The 18,068-nt window shown below is 35.7% G+C and overlaps 1 protein-coding gene across 1 annotated transcript in view; it reads left to right on the plus strand.

Annotated features, from left to right (window-relative positions):
• JMY (junction mediating and regulatory protein, p53 cofactor) overlaps positions 1-18,068 on the plus strand; it is a 63,512-nt gene that overhangs the window by 8,301 nt on the left and 37,143 nt on the right. The window contains exon 2 of the mRNA XM_059836667.1: positions 9,950-10,123. Within this exon, the coding sequence (XP_059692650.1) occupies positions 9,950-10,123 (174 nt within the window). The remainder of the gene's footprint in view (positions 1-9,949; positions 10,124-18,068) is intronic.

Consider the following 18,068-nt stretch of genomic DNA (forward strand, 5'->3'; position numbering starts at 1 on the left):
TGTGGGAGGAGGTTAAAAAATCCCAAACTACTTGCAATATTGGAGGTCTTCTGGAGGAGTTGAATGAGTAGGTAAATGGTATGTATAATTTCAAATGTGTTTTATCATGCTGCTTTTTCACACATGGATTTTATTTCCCATAAACATTTAAACTGAATATCCTTTCCCATTCATTTCTCTTTAAAAATGGGAATAAAACCAACTCAAACAATTAGCACCACAGCATACAAGTCTGTGTTCCCCTGGTGTTAATAGAAGTTGTTTTTGCCTGAAATACTGTTCTGTTATGAAAGTGATTTAGTAGCTTGCAATTTACTGTATTTGCTGTAGGAGGAAAAATGTGCATGATATGGGATCTAAGGATTTTCTTGATACCTTATTTAGCCTTTTGTTCTTAATAGTGAACTGTAAATATGTCCTTTCTACTGTTGTTTTTTTTTTTTTTATTTATTCAACTTTTAAATAAAATCCCTATTATTTGAGCTTGGAAGCTTTAAAAATTGCATTTAGGGATGCAAAATGCTATTTCCTTAGGCCTGCCTTTCCATGATTGCACCATTGTATAAGGTGCCGTAGAGGCTGAACTCTATCAGAATTGACAGAATTCACAGAGGGCTGTTTGAGTTACCTCTCATCTGTGACCCGGGCTTAAAGGTGGTTCATCATCTGTGTTGTTGAAGGGAGCTGAAGAACTGGATCATCAGCTTGCTAGTGTTGACAGGGGGGGATGCTATCATTTTTTGTCCTTCCCCATGTAAGCTTTGTGTTCCTTCCTGTTCTGCTTCTCTGTCCTTTCAGTATGGTGATTCAAGTCAATAAACCTCAGTAAATTACTCCTGGAGAGACTACAAAGTAGTTTTTTGCCAGACGCTGAGTTAGTTGAAGGATCTGAGAAGTACTAAAGCCAGTGAAGTGGAGAAGAGGGCACCTGAGAGCAGAAGGAACATGGAACTGGAGTAGACTGGGAAGAAGAGAGGCAAGAGGGCATGGGAAGAGGAATCTTCTCTTGATGGGAGCAAGCTGTTGGGTCAGCTTTTAAGAGTAGATTCACCCTCGCAAGTACCTAGAATTGTAATTGTTGTAATTCTTTTTCTGCTTTGAATTAGATTTTTAAAAGTCTTACAGTAGACTTATCAGACATTTGAGAATTACTCGCTACCATGCCAAATGCGCTGTAAAACTGCTAAGAGTACTAATTCAGTGCTGCTGATCTAATTCCCATGAGCTGACTTCTCAGTGAAATTGATTGTACCTCTTAATTTTTTTTTTTCTTCCCATCAAATGTTTTTATTTTCGTAAAAGAAGAACATAAAAGAGCATTTGCTCTTTACTGCAGGTGAGTATTTGGCTAGGCCTTTATCCTGACATGGCAAATCTTATGTGAAAGGTTTTAAGGCTAGCGCTATAATACCTGCTAACTAAATGTATTTGTTCTGTGTAAATAGTAGTTTGTTTATATAGTTATCAGTTGTGATGCTCTTGCGTATATTCTCCTGACTAACAACATAGTTCAGAAGGATAGAAGAAGACAATCTGTGGACCAAAAGTTAAAGTATTTATGGCACAGCCTGAATACTTATGTAACGTGTGTTCTCAGTCTTCTGACCTGCAGAGAAAAAAAAATTATTTAGAACTCATTAGGATATGTGTAAAGTAAGCTCTTTGCCAAGCCTTCAGGGTGAGGTGTTGCCTAGAAGTCTTTTTGTTCAGAGTTACCATGTTCCAACCAACCAGTGATTCATTAGTGACTTTATCTTTTAATTATTTTGCCACTTTTCAAAGGAAAGGAGTCCCAAAATACCATAATAACTCTGAAATACAGATTTAAACAGATCTATTTCATTCATGAAATTATGCTACAATGTAAATACCTATTTCTGTGTAACTAACAGGAAAAGGAAAACCTAGCACTCCTGTAGGATGAGTGCTCCCATGCAGTTAGCCCTTGATTGCTATGATTTCTGTAGCTCATCTGTGGCTATCCAAGTAATATACTAAATTCAAACTAATACCTCGTATTTATAGACACTCATTTGACATGGCAGTCTGACTAAGGAGTTGTACAGCCACATTGCACAGTAAGATAAGGTGACCAGACGAGTGCCAGCTTAAAAAAGTACCCCACATGGTGTTACATGTTTGTCTTGTTTACAGAGAAGAAGATGCATAGTTATTAGTTGTTGACATTTCTCTCTTGAGCTTTCAGAAGAGAACTAATTTGCCATACATTGTTGTCAGAGCTGAGAGCTTTAGGTCTGAGCCTTGTGATTTTCCAACAAGTTATATATGTACATACAGTTCTGCTTAGATTTCTATTTAGAATTCCATGTGGGAGGAGAGAAGTTGCATTGTTCAGTAATGATGTGTACATGGAAGTCATGTTTTGGCTCACTTGACTGCCTGAAAATACTGCTTCAGTTTTTCTCGCTCAGTTCAGTTCTTTTCTTTATCTGTGGAGTTGTATTACAGGTAGTATGTTTAAATGAGATGTGTTTTGGTAGGCAGTGTAAAAGAATTAGACAAAGGTAATTGTTACTGTCTAGGAGCTGTAACCTGTGTAAAAGTGAGGATCACTGACAGGAGTGAAAAGTGGCCAAGCAGTCTGTGCTGGTCATAAACTCCTGGGGTGTGCTCTTACCGTGGGTAGATGTTGTGGCCACATCAGGTGGCCACCAGAGCCGCTCTGTGACTCCCCTCGTCAGCTGGGTAGGTCGAGAAAATGATGTGGCTCGTGGGTTGAGATGAGGATAAGAAGAGATCACTCGCCAGTTATTGTCACAGGCAAAACAGAATCAGCTTGGGGAAATTAATTTAATCTATTGCTGATAAATCAAAGTTTGATAGTGAAAAATACAACCAAATCATAAAACATCTTCGCACCATCCCTCCCTTCATCTTGGGCTCAGCTTCCCTACTGATTTCTCTACCTCCTTTCCCTGGATACCATAGGAGGATAGGAAAGGAGGGTTGTGGTCAGTTCATCATGTGTTTTCTTTACCACTCCTTCCTCTCCATGTTTTTCCCCTGCTCTAACATGGGGACCCACCTACAGGAGACAGACCTCCATGGACTTCTGGCAGTGTAAGTCCATCTCATTGGGTAAAGTCCTTGAAAAACCAGGTGCTTCAGTGTCTGTCCTCTGTGAGATCATAGAGGTCCTGTCAGAAAACTTCTCCAGAGTGGGCTCCCTTGTCCATGGGGCCACCGGTTGCCAGGAGCCTGCTCCAGCATGGGCTCTCTGTGAAATTACTTCGAGGCCCATCCATCTGCTCCAGTGGGGGTGGTCTTCCACAGGCTGCAATGATATCTCTACATAGGTCCTTGGAAAACCTCCCCCAGATTCTTCTTCACTGACCTTAGTGTGTGCAAAGTTGTTCCTCTCACCTGTTCTTGCTCCTCTCTTGGGCTTGCAGTTGTTGTGCCAGCACTCTTTCCCCATCCTAAATGCATTATCCCAGAGGTGCTATTGTGGTTGCTGATGGATTTGGCCTTGGCTAGTGGTGGGTCCATCTTGGAGCTCACTGGCTTTAGCTCTGTTGGACATGGGGGATGCTTCTAACATCTTCTCACAGATGTCAGTTCTGTAGTCCACCTGTACAAAACCCTTTCCACCCACCCGGAAGATCTCGGTGCACATATACGGAGGTCCTAGGCTCACTGTACAGGTAAAGGAACTGTTTTAAGTAGTGTTTAAAGGGGAATGATGTCGTTCCTTTTGTATTAGCAACTCTTAAAGAGTCCTAGATGACACATCTTATGCAAGTGTTCTTAATTTCTTGTGTTTTAAACACCCCATGTTTTACTTTCCAGTATTTTTGTTGGGTTTTCTTGCTTGCTGTTTCATTTACTTGTGAACTTTAAACTTGTTTGCTCTGTATGTTTTGTCTGTGGTTTTAGTTTAGTTAGTTGAATTAGCTCAGCTCTTCTTTAAACAGCCACTTTAAAAACTACCCAAATCCAGACAATAACCTTGGCAGTGCATTAGCATACACTTCAATTCCCTGTCTTCAGAAGCCTCTTTGAAAAAAAATGGACACTTTTTGTGCACTCAGTAGGTGGTCATTTGCTGTGTTGTTTCCAGATAAGTTACTGAGGAATTCACTTGTTTTTATCTGTTTTAAATCTTACAAGGTTAGACAGATGTAGCGCTGGATCCAGCACTTCCCATGCTTGTCAGTAATAACTAATTTATTTATTGCATCCTCCCTCTCTATCTAGATTTTGTGTTCTCTTAGATGACTTCTGCCCTAGCAGTAAAGTATACTTTAGATCTGTGTGGGAGAGTCTGGCTTTGGTCTGTTACTGCTACAGTAATGCAACTGATCTTTTTTTACCACAAAGGTAAGGATTATTGATGGCAATACAGTCATGCAAACAGCTGGATATCCTGGCAAGTCTTAATCTCTTAACTGTGATGGGTGACATTTAAGTACAGAACCACATGTTTGTAAGAGTGAGAAAAGCAGTTTGCCTGTAGTGAAGATTTCATGTAATTGAGACTTCTGCTTATTGTCAGGACATGTAGGAGTATATTTGCTTTAAACAGCGATTTCTTTTGTTTGGTTAAAGAGAAACAGTTCTAAGCATGTTCTAATGCAAAAAAAAAAAAAAAACAAACAACAAACTTCCCTTCTTAGTTCAGTTGCTAGAATTTTGAATACAGATTTTATGTGTTCTCTAGCTTTACTTCTTTATAACTCATCTCACTGTCGTTGCGGACTATTGACAGTGCATCATCAGGAGGCTTGAGTATTTTACTCCTAGGAATGCTGTTCTCTGGGCAAAGGGTGAAGTAGCTAAAACTACTTTATCTGCTGTACTGTACTTCTCTCTGGCACCAGCTATCTGTGTTCTAAATATGCTTCAATTTGAACTTTAGAACTCTTCTTGGAAATGGCAGGTAATACTGTCAGACTTCTGACAACCTAAATTCATAGAAAAATAGGGTGTTCTGTAGTTATTTCTGAAGTATGAAGGAATTTAAGATGATACTGAAAAAATATCTTAATGACTGATTTTATCTAAAAATGGTTATGTGTCATATTGCAATGTTTTTATAAAATATGCGAAAATAAATAAGAGTAACAGGGAAAGTTTTGGGAGTATTAGCAAAGGAAATGTAAATCTTGATTCTTCTATGATTAAATTAAACTTTGGATTATGTACCCAGCTGAGGTCAACCTGCACATAATTACACTCTCTGTTGTCATGCTTTTAAAGCTTTTTGAACAAAATAAAAAAAATACAGAAAAAAATCTTTGTTATATAGTTAAAATATATGTGCTGTTAAATTAAAAAAAAAAGTGTTTCCTGCTGGTTAGAGTGTATCTGCATAATAGTTGCCTAAAATATATGGATTCATTTAGTTGTGAACAATGTAACATCTGTGAAACATGATTCTTAAAATAAATGCAGCATTCAATGGGTATAGAGCTAGTCAGGCCTGTACAGGATGTTACTCTACTCTCCTCCACCCACTTCTTTAAATAATATAATTTAAAAATTGTGAGAGTCAAAAATTCATACTGAGACTGTTGAAGTAAATGAGCAGTAACACAATGTCTGTGCTGAGAACTACTCTTCACTGTGGCATAAAACATGCCACAAAAATTGTTAGTGTATTTTATGCCAACACCTTGAAAACTGCCTGGCTTTAATGTTCCGTGTCAGTCTAGACACTTGGCTAGGGCATTTAGTGGTGGGCATTTTCACACTGCCTGTGTGAAAATGGGAGCATACAGAGTCAAACTACCTGTGGGTCTGTGTAGGGTGTGGTTTTCATTATGACATTAATTCTGTGCTAGTCCCAGCATCCCAGGTTGTCTGAATACTATCTGGATGGTAGCCAGCTAAAAAAAAAAAAATGGTTTAGCTTACTTTGATCTGGAGCAGGAAAGCTCCATCAGACTGCATTATAATGGGAGGTGCTCTATGCAGCCAGTTTTACACCATTTCCTGTGTTAGTGTCCCTTCCAGACTGGTGGCAGTAAAGCACCTGGACTCTTCAACAGGGTTAAAATCCTCCATATAGAAGTAGAATCAAAGCTATTGGTCTTCTGTTAATGCCAGCCTGGATTGTTGAAGCCTCCTGGTTGGTACATACTCTAGTTTCAAAATGTGAGAGAAAATAGTTCTGTATTCCTTTAAACCACTTTTGTAGAATCATTTAGGTCAGAGAAGACCTTTAAAATCATCAGATCCAACCATTAATGTATCACTGTCAAGCCCACCACTAAACCATGCCCCTAAGTGCTACATCCCTGCATCTTTTAAATACCCCCAGGGCTGATGACTGAGCCACTTCCCTGCACCGCCTGTTGCAGTGCTTGACAGTTCTTTCTGTGAAGAAATTCTTCTACTGTCCAATCTAAACCTGGCACAATTTGAGGTTGTTTCCTCTTGTCCTGTCACTTGTTGCTTAGAAGAAGAGATAGATCCCCACACAGCTAAAAAAAAAAAAAAGTTAAAAAAAACCAGTCACCAGTAAGACAAACTCTACATTTGCATTAGGCAAGATTAGGGAAGAGAGTTGGCAATGGTATTTCCAAGTGCTGTGTAGCTATACCGTCTTTTTTCTCTTTGTTTAATAAATGTAGAGTTGGCTTTTTTAGTTAGTTCATACAGTTCAAGTGACTTTCCCTAGAAGCTGATCTACTCTTCTTGGGTTTTAAGTAAGCTACTGTACTATTTTGAGAAGTGCTGTATCTAGAAATCCCATTTAGTTTTTTGTAGGTCTTTCCTTCCCTCTCTCTTCTCTTGGGGAAGCACCCATGCAATGGGACACTGTAGTTTTTCTGCTTCCTGGTTCTTTGGTAGCTGGTAGGGCAAGCAGCTATTTTTAACCAGAAGGAGTAGATATTTTGATTTATTTAGGCTAATATTGTAAAACTTATTCTCTAGACAATTCACCAGTTCCATGAAAGGCACCTTAGTGCATTTCTTGTAATGAGGGTACCAAAGCTGAACACAGTAGTCAAGCTTTATGTCCAAGGTTAGTTTTTTTTGTGAAAATGGGGTGTATTTTTGTGAAAATAGATGGATGGGTATAATGAGGCTGTCTGTAACAAGTACTCTCAGGCTGATTATTTACCTATTGTTTTGAAGAATTGAAGAATACTCCTATTGAATAACTCATTGATCTTTGCATTAAACCAAGTAAGATTATACTCTTTGGTTTCTAAGAAATTTTTCTTGTTTTGTTACATCTTTTTTTGGAACTGCCGAATAGATGAAATTTTGTTGCCATTTTCATTCAGAAACCCCTCATTAGTAATAGGATTCTGCTTGCATCATTGCCTTAGGGATGAAGAATGGAAGCTTACCTTGTGTTAATAGTTAAAGAATAAATATATGTCTAATTCTGTATTAATTGGTTATGAACAACCTGCCCTTACTTCTATGTTTGGTGTTTTTTAATTGAAGATTTGGTATTTTTGAAGGAGTTGAGAATTAAAATTTGATTTAGGTTTTGGGTAACCCCAGCAGCAGACTAACACAGGCAAGACCATGAAGTTACACCCATTTACTTACCTTTGGTATGCACAGGAACGTATTGATAATTCATTATTTTATCTCTGCTGTTTTCAGTGATAGACATGATTTTTTTTTTGGAACAGCCTACTAGTTATAAGTAGCTACTAGTTCGTAGTGTCCTTAAGATGTCTTTGTACTATTCTGATAATCATAAAATTGGATTGGTTGTTCATTTCTTGGCACTTTAACTTCAGCTTATGCAAAGTTGTGCCTATCTACCGAAATATCAGAACTACTAAATAGGCCTTAAGAATGGTCTGTGAACAAAAAGGAAAAAGCCCCTCCATTGTATTGTTCTGTCCCTGGAATAAATGTACCTAAGATTCCCATTTAAATGATTACATTTTCTTGAATTGTCATTTTTTGTTGCCCTCTAGAATTTGTATCCTAGTGGAGTAGTAGTATTTCACAATGAAACCGAGGTGTAAATTTATTTAATAGTAATATACTAATAGCCTAAGCAACTAAAAGGAAATTGTCATGTACTGGTAGAGTTGCTCTTTGGTGCAATGGGTGGCTTGAGAAGATTTAGTAGCTTGATGGAAGGCTAATTATAGCTTTGGGAGTGCAGAGGGATTCCTGATTGTGCTCGGGGAAAGTAGGAGAAAGTTGGTATATGCAAATCTCCTTTTAGGCCTTAGTCACATGGAAGTGGAGCTGAGGAAGATGGTGCATTCTTAGACTAGATGGTTGAAACAAATAGTGAGTTGGAATAGTGTGTGAGATTCATAGGGACTTAAGGCATGAATCCAAGAGTATCTGGGTTTCTATAGTTTCAGGTTATGTTATGTGTGTCTAAGACTGAAAGTTAATAAAATGTTAGTCTGACAGACTGCAAGCCCAATGGTTATGTTCTCAGTGAGAACCGAAATGCTTCAAAATACTGTGTGCTACTGGAAGAGTAGAAGAGTATAGGCAATGACTTTGTGATAGGAACAATTGTCTGTGTGAAATTGTTTAGGTAACAAAGCAGTTTGCCTTGTGCTGAAGTTTCCTCCTTGTGAGGATTTTCACGTGTGTTTTCACATGTGTCCCAGACCTTTCTTCTCTGTTAAACCTTAATAAGGGAAAGCTCTTCCTGTCTTTTCATGGAATCTGGCTGTTACTTTAATGCTGAACATATAAATAAAGCCATTATGAGCATCTCTGCATTTGGCTCTGCATCTTCTCTCTAACCTTCTTTAGTGCTTCAGAGATGTTCTAAAACAAACTTTCCATTACAAAAGAAGACATTGTTCATACCCATTCTGGTAACTGAAACACAATTCACTATAGAGAGAGATTTCTTGGATGGCTTAGCATCCAACTTCAATGAACAGATATAAGATAGGATGTATTTACACCACAGTGTTACTAATCTTTAAGTTTAAATAAACTTGGACTGTGAATATATGCTTTTGAGATGATAATATAAAGGGCAAGAGATTTTGACTTAGAAAATTATATAAAGGGGAAATTAATTTCAGATAATCTTGTCTTTGTAAATGCATTAAGTACTCCAGATGTCTGTATGAGATTTGTTTTTATTAAACAAGTAAATGTTTTTGTTTTTTTTTTTTTGACATGGTAAAAGGCTTCCAGCACCATGTGAAGTCTGCTCAGGCAAATGCCCAAAATAGATGCAAAATGAGCATATACAATTAAAAAATCTTACATTGTAGCTAGTTTGTACAAGTGGATTTTCTGCTTGATAAGAACTAAAAGACAGAGCAGACAGACTTTGATGTTGTATTTTCTTATATGAATTAAAGTAGTTTTATAAACATCTAAGTATTTTTTAAAGATTATATTGCTTAGGTAATTCCTGTTGTAAAAATAAAATGAATGAAAGGTTCATACATTTGAAGTTTTGTAACTGAACTTTGTAGGAAGTTTTGTTTCATATGGGTTACTCTCTGTCTGAGGCCACACTGATGTAGTGGGGGCTGTGTGTATCCAAAGAACAGACTGACAAAAAACTGCAAAGCCCAAACACCAAAAATTCTCAAAAATGTAAAAAACTGAAAATGCAACTTCTCTTTGTCTCCTTGTCTTATCACTCAGTTTTCCCCTGCTCTGTTACCCAAAAGTGGGAAGTGTCTGAAGTAGCATACCTGATCACTACATTATAAATTGTTGTGCTAAGTTGCTTTTTCTGTTTTCTTTGTCCTCATATTTATTACCTTCCAGAAATCTTTGGAAATTAAAAAATCAGTCTGAGTGTTGCTCAGTTAAGGTTTCAGAGATGTGCTCATACCTAACTGGCTGAATTGAAGTTGTGTTTTGGGGACTAAGATTGTTTTGTTTGTATGTCTTGTGATTTTGTGGGAAGGGGAAGATGATAGAGGATGATAGGCTAAAAAAAGCTTTTTAAATTGCTTTCACTTTAATCAGGAATGTTCAAATATTTTCATTAAAACTCATGCTTTTTCTGCAGCTTCTGGAAAAACATAAGAATACAGAAAGTATGGTAGAGCTCCTTGAACTGTACCAAATGGAAGATGAAGCCTACAGTAATCTTGCAGAAGCCACCACGGAGCTCTACCAGTACTTACTGCAACCATTCCGAGATATGAGGGAACTTGCAATGCTTAGAAGACAGCAGATAAAGGTAGGGTAAAGACAACTCAGATACTTATTATTTGGGAAGTTCTGCTCTTTAGTTCCTGTTTACTAGTTCTGTTATGCAGTATATGAAGTGATATTTTTCCACTAGATGCTGACCCTGTTTTTCTGGGCTCTTCACTAAGATGAGTGTTTTTGATGAGTGAGAACATCTGACATATGTAGCTAAACACCACCTGTTTATCTTACTGTCTTACCCTTCAAATGCATGGCTGAATTAAATAGATCAAACTTAAAATTTTGTGGTTGGGAATATTGAGTAATATGTAAAATACAAAGAGATTTGCAGTATTTATACTATTGTTAATTCTAGAAAATTATCTCAGGAAACTAAAAGGAAATGTAATTTTCTGTGTAATCAGGTGGACTGTGAAAAGTCAGTAGCTTTTTTTCTGATGTTGCAAAAGACTTAAACTCATAGAACATGAATTAAAATACATAATTTGTTGTTACACTTGGACAGTATATTTTCCTAAGAGCTAGAAAAGCCATCTACATTTTGGTAAATTTGTTCCAGAATGAGTATGTTTGTTATATTTGAAAGTAATTCTGATCTTGAATGCTTAGCCTGAACTAACAAATGTTATCTTTACTGCATCTTGGATGTACTTTTGATAAAACTATTTACTGCATCTTGGATGTACTTTTGATAAAACTATCTGTGCAGATTATTAAGACTACAGCCTTCTGATTCTAAGCTAAAATTTTGTTTCATTTAATCTGTGTTGTAAATGTCATTTTATCCCAGCTTGATACCTTGTTCAGTTAGCCAACCAATTTTTTTTACTGTTTTCAGCTTAAAAAGTGTTCCTCTCTGGCTTTGAAAAAGAATGAGAGAGGCAAAAGGACTTTTTATGTATTAGTTTTATTTTGACATATTGCTGTTAGCCCAAAGTAATTTTTCAGAAAAATCAGCAATCTTAAGTGAACTCAGTTTTATAATGTGATGATGTTGTAACTAAAAGTGCTTTTTCTTCTCTTGAATGATGTTGCTGCACAGAGAATTGGCATTAATATTTTTTTCAGATGTATTATACAGTTGAAACCTATAAATACTTCATTTATTAATATGCTTTCTTCAAAGCATGGTGAAATAATTCCCATTTTATTGGAATTTGTAGTAGAGAAAAAGATGATTTGCTTGTTCTTTTGTCAAATAAGAGAAGTAAATATTACAATGAGTAAAATTACATATTAAAGAGTTTTGTTGTGTTTTCCTCTGTTTTGATTTTTTTAAACCTCAGTAATCTCTTGAATTCTGGTTTTAAAATGTATCATGTAACATTCTTCCTGAAAGAGTCATGTTGATAAACTTCAGAGGTGTGTTCTGTGGTTATTTTAGTAATACATAATTTCTTCTAATGTACATTGTGTTCTCTTCCTGACTTGGCAATTTGTGAGTTAAAAAACTTGGTCGTCTGTATAATGCAGTAGAGAAAGATGCCATCTCTTGTTTTTCCTTTCATCGTTTGAGAGAAAGCAGTACTTGTATCTAGGATGACAAAACATACATTTATTATACTGGGTAGCTAGGGTTGAAGAAATGTTTTATAAATAGAACTTGTGCGTGAAATGGTTTGTATTAACTTGCTGCATATGTTTTCCTGGCAGGATTTAATGTTTCAGACCTTTTCTGTATTAGGTATCTGTTTCTGATTTGTGTGGAAGTTGTTTTTGTTCTGATGGTTTGATTTTTTGGGTTTTTTTAAAGAATTTGGAAGGTTTTTAAGTTTTTTAATCAGCTTAATTTTGTCAGTTTTCACAAACTGAGTTTAGAAGGAAGCTAATTACATCACCTGTAATCTTTGGGAAGAGTGTTTGCTGATTTTGGAGTAGGACATAAAATTGGAATATATGTCATCTGGTGTTAAATTTCTGCTCTTCCTGTGAAATTTTAAGAAGACACAAGCCTATAGGAGGGAAAAACAAAAACAAAGTTCTGTCTTCAGTGGAAACTTTCTAGAGAGGGGCATCTGTATTGCACCCAGATTCCTTCTTTGGGGAAAAAACCCACCAAACAACAAACCAAACAACCCAGAATGAAAGTTCATAATGAGGTTAAAAACCATGTGGAAGCTTGGAAATGTAGATTACTGCTGCCCATTATAGACATGATAGAATCTTGTTTCATTTTATATTTTGATCGTACACTCATTTTTCAGGTGTATTTTCCTTCATTTAGTGTAAAGGATGGAACATTTAGGTGTGTGAAGAGTCAAAGCTGTGAAGTAATTAAATATTTCTGGATTTGAAAAGTAGGATGAAAAAGGTATAAGATCATGAAAGGAAAAAAAGCTGGGTTATTTTGAAATGAAATGAAATGTCACTGTGGAAAAGTAACTTCTAATGGCATTTCTGCTTAATTATGGGCTAGTAGTCTCACCCTAGAACAATGTGTTCAGTAAGTGATTGCTTGTCTTTTTTTGGACTTCCAGCATCAGAAACCTGGTTCTGTTTATATAAATGCTCTTTATATGTAAGTGCTGCTCAAATCCATGGGGACTTCCCTCCAAGCATGTCAAGATGCTTACCAGATACCATGCATTCTTGCAAGAGCTGAGCATTACAAGCACAGCTGTGTTTTGGACTTAAATCTTTATATGTATGATATGGGAACAACCCTGCTCACCCCAAGGCCGTTATGAGGGATACAGAAATAAAAGCCAACTTTTAATGAATGGTATTATCAAACTGAGAAATGCTTATCAAAGAAGCAAGTCTGAACTCATTTCAAGATTAAAATATAAGATACACTTACTAGACATACTCAGTGTGTTTAGTATGACTGTATTTTGTAAGGTAAATGTGAAAAGTTGTATTTATAAGCCAACCAAACAGTCCATATATTCACTGAATGCTGGAGAAGGCATAATACAGGAATTGAAGACAGTATTATATTTTTTTATATACATAAAAGCTGGGCTGGATTTGTGTAGTCATTTTCTGATTTAATTACGGACTATTACTGGTTTAGTTGTAATAATATGTAAAGGCATTCAAGCAGTGAGTTTTAGCATGGTAATTTCACTGTATGCGTCACTGGACCTTTCTTCTGTTTTCACCTTTTCTTTCTGATTCTGTTGCGTATTATATAGGCACCAGGCAAGTGAAGCTTGATACTCAAATGCTGTGTTACATGTTTTGTGTTGTCTGTATATTCTTCCAAGAACTGGGAAGACAACTATGAGCATAAAAGCACAGGACAAACAATGTTCATAGATTCTGGTAAATTAGAAAAGACAAAAATTATTTTAAAAATTACTTCATGGGCTAAACCCCAAAGCCTTTGTTGTCTGTACGTCTGTGTTCACAAGTTTTCATACAGTCAAAGAAACTACCTTGCTACTTAGAATTTTTATGGCCTTGTAGTTGTGGACAGTACTTCAGTCATGATTAATAGGCACCCAGTTTGTTCAAACGCCAAGTGAAATCAGTGGGAGGCCTTCTCTTTTCATGCTTGAGGGTTTTTTGAATGTCCTTGATATTGGACTAAAGATAAAATGTAACAAATTGCTTCACAACCTACATGTGGATGCCAGCAAAACTTCAAAACATGCATTCTTGAAGGTCTGAGTTGAGCTGGTTTTGCTTAACTGGAAACTGATAATATATCATTACAGGTGAAAGCTTAGAGCCGCCATTACATCTCAGCTCATCTCCAGGAAATTAGAACATTGAAAACTTATTGTATGTTAACTATATTAAACATATTCATAGCTTCGTTGCTTACATGTTAATGATTTTTACTTTACTTGCATGTTAGTTCATGTGAATGTGAAGAGATTTTAGTGACTTCAGATACATTAATATTGAGGTCTATCACTGGAAGCTAGAGATTAGAGCAGTTTATATGTTGATGATTCATAGCATCCTGCTTTTAAAAATTTTGGAATCTTTTATTAGTCTGTCTGAACGTTTGCTTCCCTTTCAAGCTTGCTTATGCAGATTCTGGTATATTAAAATACAATTCTAGCTCAACTATGTGTGAATTCCTTTGTTTAATATGTGGTGGTGAATTGCAGTAGTAAAGTTTATAAATTATGTAACTTTGATTTATGAAAAATTAAGTACATAGAAATAAATTACCTTGTATTGAACATGTAAAATTTTGGTTAAAGAATAGTTTAATAAAGTATGAAACAAGTTCAAGGGAAAAGAAATTTAGAGGTGAGAACAGCTGGCAAAACTGAGAGAATTACTGTTAAAAGTACATACAGAATATCTTTTTTTTGAAAAGTTTCTAATCACATAAAGGTGTTTTGGAGAAACTGTAAAACATCAAAGTATTTTAAACTTTTTTTTAATCTATTTGCAGCTGAAGGTGTGTCCTCACATCATTAGGAATAATACTTAAATAAACATAGCTTTTGAAAAACCTGTAGACTGGAGAAGAAATCTTAAGTTTATGCAAAATGGTCAGAAACTTCAGGGAAATTATTGCTTGCTTGTTTGCTGCAATATGGTGAATTATGCTAATTGTCTTTATAGTTTGATTCAAAAGGATTGTATGTCAGTCGCTGTTTACAGTCTGGACTATAAATCCTCTAGACTATTATATGAACTCAGAACAGAATATTTTGCTGTGTTAAAGTTAGGACCTTATGGACTTTCACAAAAAAAATAAAAAAAAGTTCCAAAGAGGCAATCTGATAGAAAGCAGGCTGGTACCCTAAATCATCTAATGAAACTTTAGTTCCTGGTAAGAGGTAGCTGATTACAACACTGTGGTGTGTATCTGATTGGTTAGATCTGCTTGTCTGCAAAATGAGTACAAGACTGCTCTAGGTATTCAGCTACGAAAGTGGTTCATAAGGCTTGTAGAAAAATTTGATTATGTTAGAATGCTGAAAAGTTTATAGTTTATTTTGTTTTTTAAAGTCACTGTAGAAAAAGCTGTTTTGGATAATAAAATGGTAGGTGAAATTTCAATAAATAAAAATTATTGTATGTGCAGAAGGTTGATGACAACCTCCAAAAGCATATATGCATATTTATGTGCACCTAATGAGGAAAAATGTATAAGATTTATCTTGAATTTGCTGTCAAACACAATAAAATGGCGCTTTTGCCAAGCGCCAAATAGAAAATATACTCTGGTATACATTCATGGTATATTTGCATCTTGAATGTCACAGTTTTAGTTTCTTCCTCTCAAAAACATACTACAGTATCAGAATAATGACAGTATGCAATGTAAGGGTGTTTCCCTATTTAGCATTCTCAAGGCTAGACCAGAGTTAAAGAATTGGATTGCCTTAGTGATTCATCAAAGATCAGAAAGATATATAAATCATGAATGTTAAGGGGTAGAAAGTATAGAAAATAGGGGTGCCTCAATGAACCTGTGGTGCTTTAAAACAACCTACAAATAAAGCAGAAACAAACTCTTAGTACATGCTTAGTACATACCTTACATACCTTACATGCTCTGTTTCAATAATTTCCACAGTTTAACTGTGGACACCAAATATATGTGTGTTCAGAAGGAGAATCATCAGTGGTTATTAATGATTCAGATTAACCATCAGTTTAGAAGGCCTGTAAAAGAATTTGGTAGTTAGCAGTGTATCTATACGTTGCCTTCTTTTTTTTCTTTTTTTTCTAAAATGCTAGTAATGGAGGAAATAGTGCAGAAAAATGCAGAATCAGTGTATCCATTCAAAAAGGCATCTTGATGGAACTTTGAAAGGCTGGTGAACATGCAGAAAATTCTAAATTATGTGTCCCTGAGGATTAGAGTCGAGGAGTGTGAAACCTAGAAGTGTGTGTTGTTGTTTTTTTTTTTTCCTTTGCAGTGTTGGAGATAGGGAAAGAGGAAAAAGGAGGAGACTTTGATGCAGTGTTATTCAAACAGTGGAGGTCAAGGAGAGGGACTGAAGGCCTTCAGAGGTTGAAAAATTTGCTGAGAGTTTACGAGGTTACAAAAAGATTTTTTACTAAGATATCTAAATTGCTTGAAATCTAGTACTTTTTAATGCTTCTTTTCAGTTGTGCTCTGAAAAAAACCCTTTTTGTAAGCTTTCATCATATTTTCTAACTTTGTACTGAAACTTATCAGGCTTTATTTGCTAATTGTTAGAGTTATTTTCAGTATCTATGTTCATGGCTATTTTTATGTCTTCAGTCTGATTTCTTCTGGCTAATACTTTTGTCAGTATTTCTCTTTCTTCAGTATATCTGTATATAAAAATTGTCAACCATATTTTGATGAACTCTTGATATATATGCTTAACATTTTGTCCGTTGCATATATTAAGTTTTTTTTTAACTTAATTTAAAAATCCATCCAATGGATTTAAAAATCCGTACAATCATTTTCATGCACAAACAGAATATAGAATGTCTGGAAACACTCAAGCCCACTTGCCTTTGAGTTAACTTGGCTTAAACAGAGTTTTCAAGTAACTAGTAAAATATGTCTTCTTAAAAGTATATTTTCTGAAAAATAAAAGCTTTCTTTTTGAAGGGGAAGTCTCTTTTAGTCTAGGTCTCAGTCAGTGAAGCTGAAATCTATAGAAAGGTTTCATGCTATACAGATGAATGAGTAAGGAAGGTGTAATGCTGGGTATACTGTTAAGCTTTAATTCTGTCATTTACCAATATGAAATACTGTAGCTTAGTGTTTTTAACACTTTACCTCTTTACATAAGTTCTTGTGTGTCTTGGGAAAAAATACCAGTTAAATAAACCCAGTCTTTCCTCTTATATGCTTACCCTAATGTAAATCATCTATGATTTTTCTCTTCTGACTACTTCTTAGTTTTTCAACATTCTCCATTCTGGAAAAAACCTTTAACCACTGCACTTCACAGTAGAATGACCTTACTATTCAGTCTTCTTTCCGTATGTCCTAACACCTTGTTACCTTTTGGTTTGTTGCTTCCCTTACAGTCTTGACTAAATTGTATATGTTGTTCTCCTGTGTTTTAACATAATCAAAACTCGTGCAGTTTGTATTTTAATCCCAGGTGCCAGATATTATGAGGAATCTAGACCATGCAAACTGAATGGGTTTTTAGGTATTGATATTGAAGTCCATGTCCATATTCCGTAGGGTAAAACTGTAAAGCCCTTTTCGAAGGCAAATGCTTTCACCTAATATATTTAGAGCTGTATGTACAGAATTATAACTTATTTGGGAAAATAGTTTGTGCTAACAGTTGGGATCACAGTTAATTTAAAAAGAACAAAAACAACAAAAAAAGTTAGTAGGCCTAACTTTAAGTCTCTGATTAGATGCTGAAATTATTGTTTTCTGGCTACTATGTCTAGCAGGCTGTGGTTGGACTTGCTTTTTTGACCTCTTGGAGAAGGCGGATGGTTGAGCCTTTGATCTGAAACATGCTTTCATGTATAAAGCCATTTCCATTTTGTGTTTTGTCACCATCATCTGCCCTACTCACTCAGCTTACTTTTTTTTTTTTTTGTTCTTATAATTAACTTACCTGCTGTTACATGTCACATTTTTCTCCTTTTCTACCTATTACAAGTCCATCCAGGAGAAGGATAACAAAGGGAGCTGGAGAGAGATGTGACATACCTGCCTAAGTTATTACATGGCCTGGGCCAAGTCTTACTTCTGTCAATCTTGTCCATTATCCTGAAAAAAAACATGCAAAGTGTTAAAGACTTTCACTTAGTAGATGTATAATATATGTGTATCCCATCGTTTCAGGCCTGTTGCTCATATTTTCTCTCAATAAGCTTACTTTAGTCTCTTCAGAACTTCACCATAATTTGCCAACTGTTCCAGAGAAGGATATTTCCAGTACAACATTGCCTCTGTTGATCCATCCTCATTTGCTTATGGGCTAGGTTAGGAGCCTCCTTTCAGTTTGTTTTCTCTGAAGAATTTATTTGTTCTCCTTCAGAAACATATAAATACAATGTTGAGATATGTTCATGTTCCATTAGTCTGAAGCAATAGCTGA

This window comes from Haemorhous mexicanus, chromosome Z (assembly GCF_027477595.1).
Source record: "Haemorhous mexicanus isolate bHaeMex1 chromosome Z, bHaeMex1.pri, whole genome shotgun sequence".
In the NCBI taxonomy this organism is placed as follows: Eukaryota; Metazoa; Chordata; class Aves; order Passeriformes; family Fringillidae; genus Haemorhous; species Haemorhous mexicanus.